The sequence below is a fragment of the Chlamydotis macqueenii genome, chromosome 2 (genome assembly GCF_036417535.1).
Source record: "Chlamydotis macqueenii isolate bChlMac1 chromosome 2, bChlMac1.mat, whole genome shotgun sequence".
NCBI lineage: Eukaryota > Metazoa > Chordata > Aves > Otidiformes > Otididae > Chlamydotis > Chlamydotis macqueenii.
The window spans coordinates 151,832,811-151,853,311 of NC_141557.1; the positions used below are offsets into that span (position 1 = coordinate 151,832,811).

Below are 20,501 nucleotides of genomic sequence, written 5' to 3' on the forward strand. Positions count from 1 at the left end.
CACCAGGTGCTCTGCAAACATGGATTGGTTTCCGTGCATGTATAGGCACATACATGGAGCCTGCTTCTGCCCTGCTTGTTGCACGGCAGCTCTGGAAATGTAAACATTGGGAAACGTGAGCAGAAGTCGCAGCTGGAACGTAGTCCTTCCCAGCGATAAGAGCAAGCAACACTACCCTCGCAGTATTCCCTTGCTGTTACAACACTTAGTTATAAAACAGTCAGTGGGACTTTTTCCTCCGTGCCACGTCTTGCCAGTCTGGAGGCACATGTGCTGAGGAGCGCTGTACATGTTTACATCCATGTCCTTCAGCGTTAAACCTCCTCTTAAAAAAAACCTGTAGGCAGCTCAAGGCAAGCATCCCATGTGGTCTGAGGGCTAATTTACACCTCTTTGCACACTGAACCTTGACTGTTAAAGTCCGTAAGTCTGAAAACATTTCCTGTACAAAATGAAGCAGTCAAGACACACATACTCTGTACTTTCTCCTTCTTCCCAAAAAAGTGTCTCCTCTTTAGACCTTTCAATCAAGACCTGGTTTTGTTACTGTCTCAAAAACAAAACAAAACAAAAAAAAAAGAAAATGAAAAAGAAGAAACAAAAGAAAAAAGTCCTGATTAGATCAGAGCAGCTGCTCAAAGGCTGCCTCAACTTTTGCTACTCATTACTAATTGAGTGTAGAGCCACTGTTTCCAGCTGAGGAAAGGGGATTCTTGCTGGCTTGTTTCAGGTCTTACGGGAAGTTTTGGGCACTTAGGAAAGAAACTGTTTGGGACCAGGATGGTGTAGGTGGCTTGCAGACTGGCAGGCAGGCTCTCAGCCTTTACAAAGACAGTTTGGTTGCCTGCCAAGCTGCTGGTGAGCAAAACCGATCTGCCACTGGTGGGTGCTCAGGGTGCCCAGGAACGTCTTTCCCCGACAGCCTTTTTCCTGCAGAGCTGCCTGTTCAGCTTATGCAGTTGCAAATTTTAGGGCAAGGGAGTGAAACCATTCTGTATGGGTAACAAATCATTTCTGAATTCAGCTCTGCAAGAGTGACGTGGTTGTCATGAAATGAAAAGTTTGGTGTTTTCTTTTTTTTTTCTTTTCTTTTTTTCTTTTTTTTTTTTTTTTTTAAGTTACCAGACTGTGAGCAACCCTCACAGGGCTGAGAGGGCTCACTGGCTGATCATGGTGTTTAGGATTTCATCTAGAAATAGAGTGTGTTAGAATCTGGCTTTGTTTTGAAGTGGCAGTGTTGCGTGGCATATCTTGGGGGACCACGCTGTTCTGCTGTCAGCCAAGTATGCCTGGACCAGATGTGCCATTTTACACTATTATACATGCTGCTATACCCTTCCTTAGTGTAGCTCATGCTTTTCACTGAAAAAGTTATTAAGCCCTGTAGAGAATTAGAAAGCTAAACAAATAGTAACCGCCTGGGGCATAGGCACATCATCACCCAAACCTAAGGCATGTGCTGCTGCTGATTTCTGTTATTATTTTTTATGGTAGCTTGTTTGTGGCAGAAACAGAAGGAAAACGAGAGAAAGTAAAAAAGAAATTTAAGAAAAGCCGCCCTATAAAAAGCCAGAATAAGAGTTTGGGGTTAACTGCAAACTTCAGAGGGGTGAATGAAAAAAACGCAATTTATTTTCTGCTCCACTGGAGAAAAGGGGATTTTGCACATGCTTTTTAAAGATATAGGATTGTACCTCTAAAGATAGAGGTACCTGATTCAATTACCATTTTTCCTCCTAGCAGAGCTTTGCCCAGCTGCTCAAGTGAAACAAGAGTATGATTGGGGCTGACGAAGGACAGGTGTCATAGTTTAGCCCTGATCTGGACCAGACTATGCAGTCTCTCTCTCCCCCCGCCCCCCACCCTCCGAGAGAATAGGGAGAGATAATATAAGAAAAAGGCTCGAGGTTTGAGATAAGGACAGGGAGAAATCCTTAAAGTTACTGTTACAGGCAAAACAGACTCGACTTGGGGAAAACTATTCATTTATTATTAAAACCAGCAGGATAATGAGACAGAGAACAAGATAACCTCCCCCCCCTCCCCTTCCTCTTCCTGGGCTTAACAGCATCTCTACTACCTCCCCACCCCGAGTGGCACAGGGGGGAAGAGGGAATGGGGGTTATGATCAGTCCATCACACATTGTTTTATGCTGCTGCTTCCTCCTCGGGGAAAGAACTCATCACGAACTGCTCCAGCGTGGGGTCCCTCCCACAGGCTACAGTCCTTCGTGAAACTGCTCTGGCGTGGGTCATCTCTTCCACAGGGTGCAGTCCCTCCAGAATGGCTGCCCCAGTGCGGGCCCTCCATGGGCCACAGCCTCCTTCAGACATCCACCTGCCCCGGCATGGGGTCCTCCGTGGACCTCCATGGGCTGCAGGTGGACAGCCCGCTCCACCATGGGCTGCAGGGGAATTCTGGCCAGGAGCCACATTACTCCTCCCCCTCCTTCTTCACTGACCTTGGCATCACTGACCTTTCCCGCATGACATCCTTCTCTCTAAACTAAAGAGACATGGGTTTGATGGATGGACCACTCGGTGGATAAGGAGTTGGCTGGATGGCCGCACTCAGAGAGTGGTGGTTAACAGCTCAATGTCCATGTGGAGACTGGTCACGAGCCGCATCCCTAAGGGTCCGTGTTGGGCCTGGCCCTGTTCAACATCTTTGTCGGCGACATGGACAGTGGGATAGAGTGCACCCTCAGCAAGTTCACTGACGACACCAAGTTGTGTGGTGCCGTCGACACGCTGGAAGGGAGGGATGCCATCCAGAGGGACCTTGACAGGCTGGAGAGGTGGGCCCGTGCCAACCTCATGAAGTTCAACCAGGCCAAGTGCAAGGTCCTGCACGTGGGTCGTGGCAATCCCAGGCACAAATACAGGCTGGGCGGGGAATGGATTGAGAGCAGCCCTGAGGAGAAGGACTTGGGAGAGCTGGTGGACGAGAAGCTCAACATGAGCAGGCAATGCGCCGTTGCGGCCCAGAAGGCCAACCGCATCCTGGGCTGCATCAAGAGGAGCGTGGCCAGCAGGTCGAGGGAGGTGATTCTCACCCTCTACTCTGCCCTGGTGAGACCCCACCTGGAGTACTGCGTCCAGTTCTGGAGCCCCCAACACAAGAAGGACATGGACCAGCTGGAGAAGGTCTGGAGAAGGGCCACAAAGATAAAAGATAAAAGGGCTGGAGCACCTCTCCTATGAGGACAGGCTGAGAGAGTTGGGGCTGTTCAGCCTGGAGAAGAGGAGGCTCCGGGGAGACCTGATAGCGGTCTTCCAGTACCTCAAGGGGGCCTACCAGAAAGATGGGGAGAGGCTGTTCAGTAGGGCCTGCTGTGATAGGACAAGGGGTAATGGTTTTAAAATAGAGGGGGTTAGATTTAGATTAGATATTAGGAAAAAATTTTTTACAATGAGGGTTGTAGAACACTGGAACACGTTTCCCAGAGAGGTGGTGGAAGCCCCATCCCTGGAAACGTTCAAGGCCAGGTTGGATGAGGCTCTGAGCAACCTGATCTAGTCGGGGATGTCCCTGCTCCTTGCAGGGGGGTTGGACTAGATGACCTTTGAAGGTCCCTTCCAACCCTAACCATTCTATGATTCTATGATCTGCAGCCATTCCTCTCACAATAAATTCCTAACAACCGGCTCAGGCAGACACCTCTCAGGTTCTCTTCACATCTCATCTCCTCTCCACTTCTTGCAGCCAGGCCGGGCCGAGTTGGGCCCAGTCAGTCGCCCAGCAGGAGGCCAGAGGGTGAGGCCTGCAAGGCCCACAAGGCTCGTGCCTCCCCCTCTCTGCCCATGCTTCAGCTTCTTCACATCTTCACTTCTTTTTTTTTTTCCTGTTTTTCCCCTTCTTAAATATGTTATCGCAGAGGCGTTATCAGGAAACATTCTGCTACCAATTGGCTCGGCCTTGGCCAGCAGTGGGTCCGCCCTAGGCCTGGCCAAGTCCACTGGACAAAGGGGGACAACTTCTAGCGTTTCTTACAGAAGCTACCACCGTAGCCCGCCCTCACTAAATAAAACCAGAACAACAGGGCAGCCTCTGGACAGCCAGGCTGGAAGCTTGTAGTTTGTTGAACTGAGGCAGGGTAAATAACCCTGATTTGCAGGGATAGCCATTTCCCAGAAGTCACTCAAAAGAAATGAAAGAACGCAGAATTTTTAATCTGACTGATCACTTGGGTTAAGCTGCCTAATGCCATTTCATTTATTGTCTGCGCTTCTCACTCCAGTAAAACTACTGATGCCTCACATGCTATGGGTATTTCATCACAGCAGGGTACCTAATTTTGTGTCTTGGGATGAATGAATCCCCCCACTCTGCTGGGATTCAAATACATCATTCCAGAGGTGTCATTAAAGAGACGTTCAGCCTCACGGTAACAGACTATCCTCTCTGTAGGTCAGTTCCCATCAGATAAGGTTAAGAACAGTGTGAAAATGGCCTTTTGGGAAGTGCAGAACAGAAGAGGTCTCGTGTCTCTGTAATCTGTTCTGAGCAAGGATTGGAGTATGTCCAAGAGGAAATGTTGAGGAAGTAGCTGTACATACAAGACTGGAGGCAAGAGCTGTGAATAATGTGAAAGTCTACTAACTAAAAATAACACATATTAAGCCTTTTAACTGGGGAGATGGGAGGAGTAGAAGGGGAACCACAATCCAGAGTCCTGCATGTTGGGCTGCAATAAAGAGAAGTCAGGCAAGTTATGGGTGAAAAATGTCACAAAATAGAGAAAAAGTAATGATGTTATTATTAAATAATAACTGGACATAAATATATGAATACTTAAAATAGGCTTAATTTTCCAGGCAGTGGTTGGTCAGTCTGTTTGAAATCTAAACCTTTTCAAGGTGTCTTGGTGGGTGTGAAAATCTTGGTGTCATTTTAGCTGGGAGCTGTTGTTTGAGGGCAGCGTGTGGCTCGCTGGCTTGCTCCCAAAGGTCTCTGCAGAGCAAGAGGAGTTAATGTTTGCACAGGGATTAGGCTCTGTTCGTGTTCAGTGTTTACCAACTTGACTAACCAGGCATCATATTTGCTACCAGCAAGTAGCAAACTTAAATGCAGTCTTAAATGCAAATATGAGCTTGGAGAGCCTGGTTGAAATAGAAAAGGTAACGACTCGAAGAAAAGCAGCGGGATGGAGCCCTCAGCAGTGGCACCTCAGGCACACAGGTATGTTTAATACCCTCAGGGAATGCTTCCAAGGTTTGAGTTAAATTCAACTAATTATATTCAAAGACTTCTTCTTGAAGGAAAAGAAAATAAAAAGTCCTTTAATGCTTGTTTAACTGCTCCTGACAGACATGATTATTGTAGCTGGTATTTATGTATTCCATACTGTCTTGTGTTTTATTTAATCATTTCTACCTGTGCAAAGTCCAGGGAAGACTTTCTGAGATGAGCAGGTGATGGCTCAGGCTCCCTGTGGAGGGAGGAAAGGACTCTAAGAGGTGCAGGAACAGGAGAAAAGAACCCCCTGTGTGTAATAACTGCATTCTTGATTTTGTACCCATATGTTAGTATTTAGTGGATCTGTTACCCACTTCTTGTGCATTGACATAAGAAAAGTCATTGAATATGACCACTAATTTGCACCTGTTCAGGATGTGGCTTCTTTGCTGTCATGACTCATGGTGTATAAGTATGTCAAATGTGTCAATAAAAAGTCATTGCTTTTCTGCAAAAGGGACAGGATTTGAAAGAGGCAAGGCTGTATGTGCTTGGGTAAATGGCCAGTGTTTTCAGAGATCCTGTGCTGTGGCACTGCCATCTCTGAAGCCTTCTGAGAGCTTTGGAGTTTAAGATCTTTTGTGGCAGAACTGTGCACAATTCAAAACTTAAAATTATAGTTATTCAGGGTGTGTTTGAATATATCTGGTATATCTGCTTCCAGATCATCTTTTACTCATTCTGCACATAACAGCATCTAGGGAAATAATATTTTTTTTTTAATTAGAATGCTGAAAACATGGAAGCAACAGAGTCAAACGATAAGGTCTCCTTCACCTCAGTTTCTGCCTCCCAAGAGGGACCAAGGGTGGATACTTGGGAAAAGAGTCTGGGAAACAGGTGTGAGCAAGTGATCCTGTCCTTAGCAGTTTCATGCAGTTAGGATGTTATGAGCTGGATGGATATCAGACCCTGTGGCCACAAACTCAATGAATTTACCTGAAGTATCTTTGAATTCTTTGGTCTCGACAACCTTCTTTGCAACCCGTCTTATGATTTACATGTCTCATTGAAGAACACTTCTGCTCATTTGTTTTAAACTTATTGCTTAATATTGTCATTGAGTGCTCCTGTTTTGGGGTCTAGGGACTGAAACTGAGAAACTTCTCAATGTATCTCTCCATGTCACTTCTTATTTTATAGCTCATTTCCAACACCATTTCAGCTGCAGTTAGACGATACAGTAAATCCAGGTACCTCTCAAGAACGTGGTAGTCGTATGAGGCCATGCTTACTGGGGATAAACTCGTCTTCCTGTTCAAGTGTGTTCCAAGAAGGGACTAGGTTTTTCACTATCAGGCTTTATGCTGAGTTAGGTATAATTCTGGCAAAAGCTTGTGTTTTTTCCATTCTGACAGAAATGTGATAATGATCCCATACCTGATTCAAATCCAGCATGACTGCCAGGTGACTCAGCCATGCACAGATCTGGTATTTATGACCAGAGAACCACCAGAACATGAGAAATACCCTATGACATCAGATCCAGTGTCCATCTGGCACAGTGCTCTGTCTCCAGAAGTGACAAAAGGATGTGATATTCAGGGAGACCATATGAGCCTGGCTACTTTCTGTGCTCCATTCCCCCTAGCATCCAGAACATTTTTATCATGAATCTTAATGGATACATCCCTGTCTGGTTCTTTCAGTATTTTAGTATTTTTAGACCTGTTTCATCAAGTGCACCCTCATTCTAGTGTTGTGGGTTTTGCTGTGTAACAAGCAGCTCTGCTTTCACCTTATTCACAAGCTTAAATTTATAAACTTTGATCCTGTTCCCACTTAGTCATCTCTTCTCCAAATGAAGAGTCTAAGCTGTTTCAGTATCTCATCAGGTGGCTTCTCCCACCCTTTTCTGTGCCTCCTCTAACCCCATTATCTTTCTTGAGCTGTGGAGACCAGAACTGCACAGAGTATTTGAGATGTCAACTTGAATTACTTTGTGATCCTGTCTCTATGTGGGTTCACCAATGCTTTAGAGGCAAAATGACACCCTCTGGCTTCTTCCCAGTATCCGTTCTAGTGATACCTAGCACCGTCTTGACTTTTTTGACTGAAGCTGCACTGAGCTGCTGACTTCAGAGACCACCAGTGGTGACTCCAGGACCATCTCCTTGAGTTTGATTGGCAGTTCTGTGCTCAGCACTTCTCAGGCATGCTTGATTATTTTTACCTCAGTGCACCACCTTAAAAGCACAGTCTATCATCTCTTTTCCAGGCTGAATGGACTCTGCCAGGAGCCATTATCCTCCTCTGATCACACTTACCAGTGTTTTTTGCACATTGCTGAGTTTTGTGCTCTTTTCAAGAAGAGCCAATTGGAGCAGCAAGTAGTAGCCAAAATGCGGTAATTTAGTGGCATATGTTGTTCCCTGTCATAATTTTATCTCATTTCTTACACTTCCTAATGGTTGATTTCAGTTTTTGACTGCTGCTGAGCAGTAAACTGAAGTTTTATAGAGAATTATCCACAAAGACAGCAGAGTTTCTTTCTGGAGTTGTAATAACTAATTTAGAGTCTATTATTGAACACACAGGCTGAGCGTGTAATGAATGTTGACACTATATTGTCACCTTGCAAATTTGTTTTCCTATTGCTGATGAGACATTAACCATTGAGACAAGACATGGAAGGTGTCACACCGATGTGAGAAACCCCAAGCTTCAGAGCCGATACCTGTGTGTGTGCCACGGCTGGCTCATAAATAGCAGCTTGTCGTATGGGACTGTGTGTTCACCTTCCTGAGAAGCTGAAGCTTCTCCATTGCAAATCTTTGGACCTGTCAGAACAGCAGCACCAGTGGGAAATCAGGAAAAATGAGAACTCCAGGCTGTGAAAGAACCGCAGTGGAAATAATGGATTTTAGGACAAAGGGTGTCTCATTACTGAATCAGGATGAAATATCTGACAATATACTGTAAGAAGCAGCTCTGCAGTGGCAAGAGAGATAACAAATTAATAAACAGGCAAAATCTTCTCTTAACTTCTGTAATCCTGAGAAGAAGGCATGAAATGAGTACATCATTAACCATTCATTAAGATGTTTTTTGTTTTCTATATGTCCAAATACATGGAAGCCATTTTATTCAGCCCTCTTTGACAATTAAATATAATGCAGTAGACTTCATTTATTATCACAGATGACACACTATCTTAATAAAAATTTTTCTGCATTAACCAAACTAACCATTAGTTTTAAATTGATTAGGCTTTTTATTTTGAAGCTCCATCTTTGTATTGTAATTATGTTTTATTCTTTGAGATGAGTGGTTTAAATTCTGAGGTAATTTATTTTTCATTCCAATTTCCTTGACTAGCAAGTGTTGTGGAAGTCACAAAATGAACCAAGAGTCTTTCTTATATTTTTGCATTTAAAAAGGAAAGAGAAAACATTTTTTTTTATCACCTAGAGAATTAGGCTTTTTTTTTCCCTTGTGTTTATTTTATGAAAATTAGAACTAATTGTGTGGAGATAATTATTCACCTGGTGCAACAGTAGTTGATCTATTGCAAAACTCTTTGGAAAATTAACTTTTGTTGAAATAGGAAGAATTTCAATGAGCTGCAAAAAATACAAACCACCTTACAAAATACACATAACAAAAGGCAAAGATACAGACCCACCTGACAGATTTTACATTCATGTGCGAGAAGGCTGAAGGCTGTTTTTCCTCTTTCTTCACTTTCTAACACTTTCTTGGTAAAGGCAGTCACTGTACCCATAGGTTTACAATCCTTAGGCACTGGAGCTGGCTCAGATCTGCATGGCACAAATCTTTATCACCCCTGAACTAAATCATTTTGATGATGCCAAAATTTTGCTGAGACTGCTGCCTCCAGAGAGGAAGAGACTTGAGGGGAAAAGTAGGGCAACTGCTCCAATAAGGGTTTTCTGCTGCCAGGAGCACACTGGCAACTCGTTCATCCTGTCCCCATGAGGACTTCGGGATGATCTCAGGAGATGTACCAGATAAAACAGGGTTTGTTTCTGTGTCTGCCCTCCTTGTTTCCAAGAATCCTAAACTCCCACCTCCCTGGTTTTGTTTCTCTGTTTCCGCCAGGAGCGGTTCACGCATCAGCACGAGATAAAGGATCCCAAGGCCCATGGCTATGGAAGTAGACCTTGACAAACAGCCTGGTCTAATGCAGGTTAAGACCAAGACTGGGTTTTGTTTGAACAGGAGGTAGAAAGCTGCAAAGAGAGGGGGCCTTGTGGAAGTAGGCAGAAGGTCCCTCCTTGAGCTACACATCCCTGCATTTAGGTGGCTCAGATTGTTCTTAGGACTTTCTAACCAATGGAGAAGTGAGTGATTTCTGCCATTCTACAGTAAATGTCTAGAGTGAGTCAGGTAACCTGCACCCTAGAAGTGTCCATTTGTCTCTGGATGGTGTGTGACCATTCCTGCAGCAAGAAGCTATTCTCTTCATATGTATATATATATATATATATATATTCTCCTCATATGCCAATTCACTGAACACATGAACTTTTGGAAGGATTTTGCTGGAATAAAAAACTAAGTTTAAACAATGGAAAAACTCCAACATTTAACATTTAGCAAGGTCACTTGTTCTCTGACAACTCCGAAGTACTTTTTTTTTTTACCAACTTTCCTTTAAATTAGACCGCAGATTGCAATTATCAGATATCTGAGAGAGCATTATGCAGTGCAAGAAGTGATCATGAAGCCTCTGTGATGACAGGACAGCTTAAATGAAAAAGAAAGGGCATGAAAGGATTTTTTTTGAAAGCTAACAAGCTGGAAAGCTGGAAGCTGCCATGGATGAATCTTGAAGAGAGTAGAATAAAGTTTGTGAGTCTTTTTCAAATAGCATGAAAATTAATTCAGAGACCCAGTGGACCTGCAGCACTGATAATGGGAAATGAACCCTTGTATTTACAGATTTCTGGTGCAAATCTGACACAGTCTGGGTATAGTCAAATGTTGTGGTATGGTTGGTGTCCCATTCTTATTTAGTGTTTATATTGGGGAAAACTCAATGAAACTAGGAGCAACATTGTCACCGTATGCATACAGAAGAGTAAAAATTTTTTTTTAGAACCTCCATGTGGAAGGAGCTGTGAGACTCAGTCCTCTTTGAACTAAGCAACGTTCTTGATTAGCTGAGATGACTGATTTTTAATTGCTTCTAATCAAGGCCCTTACAACAAGAAACCTGTTGGTAGTATGTAGGAGCTCTTTCCTCCACCTTCTCTTTGGATATGAATTCATTTTATTACATCTTAAATTAGCTTGTTGGTCCGGAAGGAACAAAATCCTTATGTGCATTTGTGTATCACATAGCATATGGAGGCTAAATCTTCACTGAAGTTTGTCAGTACTACCACAGTACTAACAACTTCCAACCTCACCACGGATCAAAGAAAGATGAAAGACTTTTTCTGTACCCTAAGTGTCTCATGATTTCCCAGATTATTGCAGTGCCATGTTTATGCCTTGCCTCCACAGGTCCTGTGGAGAATATGGGAGACATTTCCTCACAACACCTTTGGGATCTATCTAGAGGTGGCACACACAGTTTTATGCTTGGCTTGGGGATAACAAATGGGGATAACAATGGGGATAACTTTGGGGACATAGTAAAATCTGGTGAAACTGTATGGAAGCCTGAAACATTCGCTTCTTGGCAACATTTACCTGTGAGCATTTTTGCAAAGGGAAAGGAGTAATTTTCAGCAGCTGATTGAATTTATGTCTTGAAGCTGCCGTGAAAAGAAGCATTCTTTGTGGAACTTTGAAGAAAGCTTACTTTGATTTTTTCTTTGCAAGAGAACAGTCCTTTTGTTACAAAAAGAGTACCCACAGAACGTTTTTAAGAAGACTAAATGATTTTATTAATCATTATAGATATTACCCATGTGCATGGTATTTGAAGCACATAGACTGTCACTAGATGATAAGCAGTTCCTCTGTTGTGAGGAACTGATACCTTCAGTTTCCTGAAAACTTCATTTACTTAGCTTAGATCTTCACAGAGAAGATTGTCTCTGGCAAATCCCATATGTAACGAATGCTGCCCTACCATCTTGGCAAGCAACCCTGTGCTCTTCTCCTTTCCCGTAGCTGAGCCTTCAAGTTGCTTGTGCTTTCTGCCTCTCTGCTGCTGTTGATGGAAACTTCTCTGTGTGGCCACAGCTGCCTTTTTTTGATGTAACCAGTGGGGCCAAGAGTGCAAGAGAGCTCAGATGCACCCTGATGTCCCTCTCTGCCTGAACCTCTGGCAGACTAAAAAGCTAAGATTGAAATCTGGTTTACTTCAAAGACAGGTTTTGCTGTTGGCATCTGTGGAATTATCTTAAGCTTGGCTCTTTCTGTCACTACATGGCACGTTCTGCAGTTCTGTCTTTAAGCAATTTTGGTGTTACGTAAACATAAAAATCATGGAAGACGTCCCAGTTTCTACATCAGGCTTTATTACTGGCCATTTCCTCCAGTTGCCTCCTGACTCCTGCTTTGCTTGAGCCATTTCTTGATTTGGTACTACATTTCTACTCGTACTGGTCAGGTTTTGGTGTTCTTTGGCACGTGGAATTGTGCAGTTTCTGGGATCGTGCCCAGCATTGCTGACGTTCCATTTGGGCCTGGCCAGTAAAGTTAATTTCCTTGCTCTGAGTACAGCTTTTAAACATTATCAGCTCCCTTTCCTAGATTGCAGTAACTTTTCCTCCATAGCTGAACCCACCTCGAGTTTGCAGGTGATTTCAGATGTTTGAGCATTGATTGCTATTGCTACTGCAAACAAGTCCTCTGATGACAGGGGAAAGAAGGTGCCGATTGTTTTTCACTGTGTGCTTATGGCCAGCAGAAAACCTGAAAAATGTTGCCCCTGTGCTAAATCCTTTGTGCTTCCACTTTCACCACCTGGTTAGTTTGTCAGTAGAGTTACTAGCACAAAATTCTCGAGCAGCATACATTGTTTCTCCCTCTGAAATACATGGCATATTTGTTTCTGCGGGAACACTGCAGTATGAAATCATGCCTGCAGAGAGCTCCTCTTGAATCAATGTGACCAGTAATTGGGAAAATAGTACAGAACAATATAATAATAATAGTGAAATTCCAGGTGGGTTGAAATCCACTGCTGCTTACAAATCTGTGTGGGATTTAGTGAATGTTTCAACTCTCAAAATGAGGTGTAAAGATGTATATTTTCAAGATACAAAAGCATATAATTTCAACATTTCAAAATGAAGTGTTTCAGATATGCTGAAATGTTTTTCTTGACGTTTCAAATGGAAAAGGACTAAATTCTGCAAACAAAACCATTTATTTCAGTACTATATAATATGAAATTGGAACTCTGTTGATTTCAGCAAGCAGGTAAGAGCTGCAACAATGAGATTTACGTTTTCACCATCAAATAAAGCTAAGTTAATAATTTGCAGCCATGCAACTTAAAAGCACACACTTTGTAAAAGGAAGAAAACATGAGAAAACCATGAAGATAAACAAAACCAACCAGTTGTTTCCCAAAGCACAGGGCAATTGCAGGACAGATACCTGCTTCCCTCTGCTTCTCCGAAATCTTGGCTTGAAAGGGGCTCTCTGGTCACAACTTTATCACAGAAAATGGTGTTTCTTTTCCATGTTGCTGAGAATGGATGCTGTGCTGAGCCCTGCTTAGGGGCAAGGGGCAGAAGTCTCATCTCCTTCCCACGGCTTTCTTTCTCTGCAGTATCAGCTCCTGCCTCAGCTCTAGGGTGTGAAGTTGGAGCAGTAGGTCAGCTGTGAATTTGAGACTGTTGAAGTTATTAGCCTTGTAGTCATATACTGTTCTGTACTTGCAAAATACCAGAACAGCATCAGTGTCCTGTTCCAGGATTGATCCTCCTGGAGGATCAATCTGCCCAACATAGGGCAGATGAAGAGTTTGGTGGGATGAGGTTGACTGGTGACCAAGAAAGAGAGACTGGTGTCTGTGGGAGAAAAAAGGAGACCCTTTGTTGAGGGGAAAATACTGTATGACATTTGTAGATATATCTCCTTTCGCCCCCCTCTTTAAAACCAACTCTACAAAACAAAACTGCTCCTTCCCTCTAGTCTCTCTACTCACTGAAGAGCTGAAGAACCAATGGAAGAGTAAAATAGGAAAAGGACAATCAACACAGACCTCTGAACAGCCAAGCTGGGCCTGTGTTTTCGCTGGGAGAGGTGCTTTGTCTTAGCTCTGCAGCTGTACTGGCTGCTGCCTCAGGGCCATGGGGACTTCTGTCATCAGTTTCCCAGGAAGCAGGACTGCATGGTGGGGCCTTGCTAAATGTCTTGACATGTTTTATCTGTAATGGCAACCAGAACGGGGTCATGCTTCCCTGCCTGCGTCTCACCCCACAAATGCACCTTGCTCCTACATGACTATTGTAGGGTCCTGACAAGGAGTTGTGGCTAAAACTGAGTTGAACACAAGGAATAACGAAGCCCTAATGAGGCTATAGAGCCACTTTAGCCAGGCATGATCTGAAAAAAAGCCTCACCAAGATTTAACTGGGTTGATAAGCTCTAAGCTGTATCAATTCTCTAGTCCAGTATAGGGAGAAGTGGGAGGCAGAAAAGTCCCCTGCAGTGGTAGCTTGGGTGAATGCTGGGCTGAAGCATCTCTGTAATACAGCTTGAGGATAAATCCTTGTCTAGTCCTGTTCATGGCTTTGCTGCTGGAAGGAAGTGAGAACTAACTAAACAAATGGCAAAAGCTGTTGTGTTGCACTGATACAGTACAGAAATGCTTACATGTTTATCTTAGTTCACTAGAAAACTGCTTTTGATCTGGAACCTGTAATTTGTGGTATCTTATCTCAGGTATAAGAATTACATGTATAGGAAGTCAGTAGATCAGAAAATTTTCTTGGATTTCCTTTCTTTGCCTCTTGATGTCTTGGTTCAAAAATAAGTTTTGGCTCTTCTCTCAGTATGCTTGCCTGTACATGGCCAAATTTTTTAAATAAACAAACTTAGATGAAGCGTAAAACCAGAGCTTTCTCTTATTTGCTTTCATTAAAAGCAAAATCAGAACATAATTATCTCACTTGGAAATCAAAACTCCCTCTTAACAGCTCCTTGAGTTAAATTAGAGTCCAGCACAGAAAAGGGCTTGGACATATTGCACTGATGGATTTTCTTTATTTTTTCAGAAAGGGGCTGTTTGCTGGCATGAAGCTGAAGAAGAAGAAAAAAGGCGAGAAAGGGTTGACTATTGCAAACAAAGATGCACTGGGTAAGGCCTCATAAATCAATATTGCAACTGGGAAGAGCAGGTGGAGGATTATATTAAATCTAATTTCATGTGAACTCATTTGAATTGTTTAGTATTAATAAAACCGGCAGTAAACTCCTTATCACTCCCAAGTAAACAGTGAGCTTATTATTTTTGTACTGACTGTTTCATTAAGTCCACCTTCAGATTCTGTGAGTTCATACTGATGTATCTTGTAGAGTAAACAAAAATTTCAGCCTGACTCTTGCCATAGAGAGACGACACCGTTTTGAAAGTTTTTTCTCTACTGTAGAGACAAATAATTCATTGCAGGCATGTTATTCCTCAAGAAGATCTGCTGCTGCTAGAAAAATATAAGAACACAACCTGAGTAGGCTCTGATGGCTGGATGAACTGGCCCGATAAAGCTGGGAGCTTTACTGGTTAACAATTATCCTGTTAAACATATGACAGTTACTTTATTTTATTTTTATTTTTAACAGATGTGGGTACATCCACAAGACATGTATAGTCTCCTATTTCTTTCCCCTAAGACACCATTGATTTCCAAGCTAAGGACACGTTCTCCTCCACATCCTACCACTCTCATTTTTCTCCTATCACCACAGTCCTCCCATTCACCAAAACCTGTAGTTCATCCACAGCAAAGTCTTCACCTTCTGTAGTTTTATTTTGCAGTCTCATACCTCAGATTTCATGGAATTTTTAAAACATGCACTACTGTGTATTTAGTGCAGCTGTCAAATTACTGTGTTGTAATAAACCAGCCATGTGTATCTTGACTCACTGTTGGGCAGAAACAGAAACATGTATTTTGTGTCGTAAAGATTATTTAGCTAAAGGGCACTACTTTTTAAATGATTCTCCTCTGGTCCTTACAGTAAGGGCTTTAGACTTTTGGAGCCAAGAAAACTAAAGACCATTAATCATCTTACTAATTACAGATATGTTGGAGTTTATTTATCTTACACTCCATGAAATCTGCCATGCTCTACAAGATACACTATACTGTAGTTTGCTTCAGTCTTCCATGTGAGCATTCAAATCGCTGTTTATTTCAAATGATTGTATTTGAATCATTGGACAAATTTGGGTCCTTATACTACATCTTCATCTGTTTTGTTAGTGTTTTTGCTGCTGCAGAGTCTGAACTAGCAAAGATACAGCAATCACCAGTTCTCTCTTGTCTTGATCAGGACTTGGGCTTAGGAGATCTGTTGGGGAAGTGTGTAGTGGGGGAACACTGTCACTCACTGAACCATCTGCATCTTCTGTCCCTGGATCCATACAGCAGAGTAATTCCTGCTGGTTGGTTATGTAGATGGTTATTTGGGGGGAAAAATGATAGTGATTCAGATATTAAAATGTCCAGAAATTGGAGCTGTAAAGGGAAAGAAGCATTACAAAGAGTTCCCATGTCAACAAAACCAGCATGGAACTCACAAAAAGTGGCCTAGGCAGGGCATCATGCTGACACGCACCTCTCCCTCAGCTGGGGAGAAGTTTTATCTGTCTTATCCTCAGAGCAAACAATACAGAGTACTACAAGCCCATAATCAAGCAGCATGCTCTAGAGTAAATAGGATACGGAGGGTAGTCATGGGAACTTGGTGCTACAGGTGCAAAACTATGGGCAGATGCCTTTGCCTGAAGGGCTGGAAATCAGGCTATGCTTACATGGATACAGAGAGAAGTTCTGTGTTCCAGGGAGGTTGGACAAGGCCAGAGGGGCAGTCAGGGAGCACATATATTACATGAGATTGCTAGTGGAGGAACCTTCATGGATCTGGCTCGTGGCTAGCTGCCTTGCCACACAAGCAAAATTTGTGTCTGTCTGTACCTGTCTAGTGGTTTGCCTCAGAGTAGCGGCTGGTGGAAGCCAGCCAAAAAAGGAACATTCAGACCTTATGAGAGCTATCCAAGTGAATTTTACTATACAATGGGTGGTCCTTTGCTACCATCACCAGTTCCTGCCACCACCAGTGACCGTACCTTTACAAAGAGACAAGGAAGCACTATTACAACCATCTGTCTGGTTTTGTAGTGGGAGCACAGTGCTGTAGAGCACTTGCAGAAAATGCACTTGGATATGTTTCCTTTCTTATGCAAGGTCATCCATAAGGTCACCTAAGCCCCTTGGTACTGCTGGACAAGTCATCTTTACCGTTGCAGGTACCACTTGACAGCTTCCAGACCAGAAGTAACACTCATTCAGAGTCACTGAACATTTCTTGCTTATAAATGTCATTATTGGAATGAACTGCAAGCACCCAAATTTTAAACTTTCACCTAAAACACATGGCTCCCTTCCCAAGGCAGGTGTTGAACACAGGCATGCTCAGCAAGGGGTAGAGATGTTGGTGGGACTTTTGTTAGACCAGGAGGACAAAGCAGAGCAGTGTGGGAAGAGCTTCTCTGGCCAAATTTAGATGTGTACATCTGAGTTGCTGAGATTCTCTTTATGGTCAGGAAGAAAAATAAGCACTTCTGGAAGCAATATATCTCATCTGAGTATAACTCTCTACAAGAGATCCTATGAATCATGCTCTTCAACTCCCTTTTTCTGTCCTTGATGTTCCAGTTCATCATCTCTGCAAAGAGGAAAGGTGAGAAATTATTTCTAAACTAGGCTCCACTTTGGTCGCTTGGAAGGGACCGAAGTGTGTCAGACTGTTACAACAAAGCCTGGATGGCAGATTCACTGCTGCAAAGTAATATGTGCAAAACCCAGTAATAATCTGTTCCACTGCCTTTCTAGCAGATGAGATATGGGGCAGTCAGATGTGACGAGTGTGCATGTGCTTGCTGTGGGTGCATATGGGGCGAAGAGAGTGGCTACAGCCATCATTTATGTAGTATATGATTTTGCACAGGAGAGGAGCTGCTGCTGTAATGAATGCTGCTCAATACTGTACTACTACTGTATCTCTAATTGTGATACCCCAATAAATAAGATATTCAGTTCATGCTGATGAATTCACTACACTGCTCCAAGTTAGCTTTTTGCTAGTAGAAATCAGAGGTGAGTTTTACTTTCTTGATTGTTTTCTTTATCAGGTGATCATGATGAAAGTGCAAAACTTCACCACGACGCTCTCGGAAGAAAAGAAGAGGTAGAGGAAGACGTGATGGACAGCGATGCACTGTCCAATATTTTTGGATCCTTAAGCCCAAAGAGGAAAAGGTGCTCCTTGGCATACCTTACCTAACATCCTCCAAAACACCTTTTCCATCCTTCTCAGGGATGGTGTTGCCCTAGGACAATATATCTGCTGACAGAAAAATAAATTTGCTGGTAGCAGTGATCCCTTCATTCCGACTCTCCCACACGCCAGAGTGGCATGTACTTGTCAGCAAAATATTATCAGCTCAGGACAGATTGTCACCAGATGCGATCCTGTGCAGGGAGATATTGAAATGGATGCTGAGAGTGCCTCGACTGTGCTGCTCATAAAAATGAGCCAAAGTGGACAGCAATCTCTATACCCAAGAGCTTGTGTAGGAGGTTTTTTTTCATATGGGGAAGGAATGGAGTCAGGTTTGATTGGATCAACAAGTGAAATCATTCCCATGCGTGGCAGGTAGCTGCACTGGTCTGTGCAGATGCAAAACATTTCCTTATTGCTAAGTATATGAGAAAGACAGAGATGATCTCTGCTAATGAAATCAACCCTAACAGTTCACAAAAAAGCTACCTGCCATAAACGATGCTTGCTTAGTGAAGAGAAGTCTTTCGAACATGTGTCCAAGTACCAGCTCTTGCCTAGAGATGCCTAATGACCTGGTTTGTCATTTACACAGGGCAAAGCTGGTGACCAGAATTCATGAAGAGGAGATGAAATCCCAGAACTATCAGGTGAGCAGGGGGTGACAGCCCTTATGAGCCTGTGAAATCCCCAGATAGACTGGAACTAAGTCCAGGAGTCTGCGTGGTGTCCTTGTGCCCCACAGATTGCCATCACCATCATTGAGGCCAGGCAGCTGGTGGGTGAGAACATTGACCCCGTGGTGATCATTGAGATAGGTGACGAGAAGAAGCAAACAACAGTAAAGGAAGGCACAAATGCCCCTTTCTACAATGAGGTAGGTGCTTTCTCTTGAAGAAGACACTTTCTTCAATAGTTCTGGGTGGCCTCTGCCATTTGGTAGCTCAAAAGTTTGTAGCACCTGCATGTCTGATCAGGGAGGTCTGTCCAGGAGCTGTTTGAGTTTCAATCTTGGCCAATCACCACCAATAGCTCCCTTGGGTTTAGCTCTGTTTGCTCTTTCTGTTCTTAAGCTCTGTCCATCCCGTTCCCCATCCCCTCCACTGCATCTTGCCCTACGACCACTGCTTCTGCTTTTTTTTCAAATGATCCATTGGGAACTTTGTCTAAACTGCCCCCCAACCTCCCTTCTCTACCATTTCATTGTTTCAGCCTTTCCTTGACATGTGTTTGTCCCAGCTGATGAAAAATGAGACCAAAACAACTCCCCAAACCAACCTATCCTTTGGGTTTCCTTGTGCCTCCTGTCCTTTTTGACAATACCCTCTGATCCAGACTGACGGCTACTGGCATTTGCGATGGGCAGCACTGTGCGGCCATGCAAGAAGGAGAGTACAACACAAGCCAGGGAGCAAGGAAAGGGTTTTGCTGTGTCCACCGCTGCCTCCCCAGCACCCTCAGTGTCTCACCAGGTTTCTGTACGATAAGCCAAGAAACTAAACCATACTGCTGACAACACTGGCTACTAGTGCAAGGATGATTCTGATCTGCTGTCCCCTTTTCCCACAGTACTTTGTGTTTGATTTCATTGGACCACAGGTGTTCCTGTTCGACAAAATAATCAACATTTCTGTAAGTACCTAGGAACACTTAGCACAATAAGTAAAACTCATTGTTGTTTGTGTCACTTCGGCTCTAGGTGATTCTTCTTAATGTAGTTAAAAAGGGAAATAATTTTAGTTTCCACTTGTTTCAAATGACTGAGTTGAACCTCTGGCCTATCTCAGTTCCTCAGATACAACTGTTTTTAGTTGAATTATCCAGGTACCTTACCCTCAGCGGCAGCTCTTGGGCTGTCTGGGAGCATCTGTGGCTGGTTGCTATTAGCATGGGAGTAGGGTCCAGGCATTCAGTGCTGCTCCCACTGCTTGCTGCAAGTAAAGTCCCAGCGAAGCTACGTGACATCCCAGGACAGCCCTGATGGTTGACACACACGATCTTGGACTTGGGGCCTTAGATAATGATTTGCAGTTTGGAAGGCCAAGTCTATGGAGCTGTGCTAATTATCTTACCTGGGGCTCCTGAGGTTCATCACCACATTTAGCAAAGTTGTTAACAAATTAAGGAAGATTTCATGAGACTCTGGACAGAGCTGTATTTGTATTACTTAGAAATATCACAAGTTGTACCCTTCATGAGCTGTTTTTTGCATTTCTACTGCCAAAAGTCCCACCACTTGGCCAGATAAATGAGTAGTGAGTTGTTGCCCTGGGAAAGGTTATTTTTCTCTGAAGTGCTTTGTCCATTTCAAAAAGTATACCAGGTCTGTGCTGATTGTGCTTGACAGAGACAGGTAGTGATCAGGAGCTGTAGGAAACATCTTTGCAAAACCTCTTAGAGATGTTCACTGTGCACTTGCATTGTTGAGCTGCTAATAGAGTGACTTTCCCCAGCCTCAGAAATAAAAAGTGTTCATTTACACATGGCTAACTGGAGCTTGACAGTCTGAATCCTAAGCTTCAGTTCAAATCCACTATATCACATGCACAGCTCAAATGTATGAAATTCATACCTACATAGGATCTCTGCAGATCTGACCTTCACTTTTCCCTGAGGACAGAGTTTACTACAGGCTGACAATGGCTCATCTTTCACATGACAGTAGATATTGTCTCACTGTTATGACATATCACAGTGTATGGCCCATATATGTGTTTCTGACATGGTTAGTATCAGCACAGTACCGAGGCATCAACTCTTGTGAGCTACTAATGCTTTGGGATGTGTAGTTATTTTTCTCTAAGATATGGCCAGTCTTTCCAAT

General features: G+C 43.3%; 1 protein-coding gene across 2 annotated transcripts in view; it reads left to right on the forward strand.

Annotated features, from left to right (window-relative positions):
- Nucleotides 1-10,262: 10,262 nt before the first annotated feature.
- The window catches only part of FER1L6 (fer-1 like family member 6), a 76,583-nt gene continuing 66,344 nt past the window's right edge, over nt 10,263-20,501 (forward strand). Inside the window, exons 1-6 of one of the 2 annotated variants that reach the window (XM_086741239.1) lie at nt 10,263-10,283; nt 14,393-14,471; nt 17,529-17,655; nt 18,273-18,327; nt 18,423-18,554; nt 19,247-19,309. In XM_086741239.1, the coding sequence (XP_086597365.1) occupies nt 14,408-14,471; nt 17,529-17,655; nt 18,273-18,327; nt 18,423-18,554; nt 19,247-19,309 (441 nt within the window). In that variant the 5' untranslated portion in view covers nt 10,263-10,283; nt 14,393-14,407. Of the gene's footprint in view, nt 10,284-14,392; nt 14,472-17,528; nt 17,656-18,272; nt 18,328-18,422; nt 18,555-19,246; nt 19,310-20,501 lie in introns of those variants that run through there. The other variant, XM_086741238.1, reaches the window with a different exon arrangement.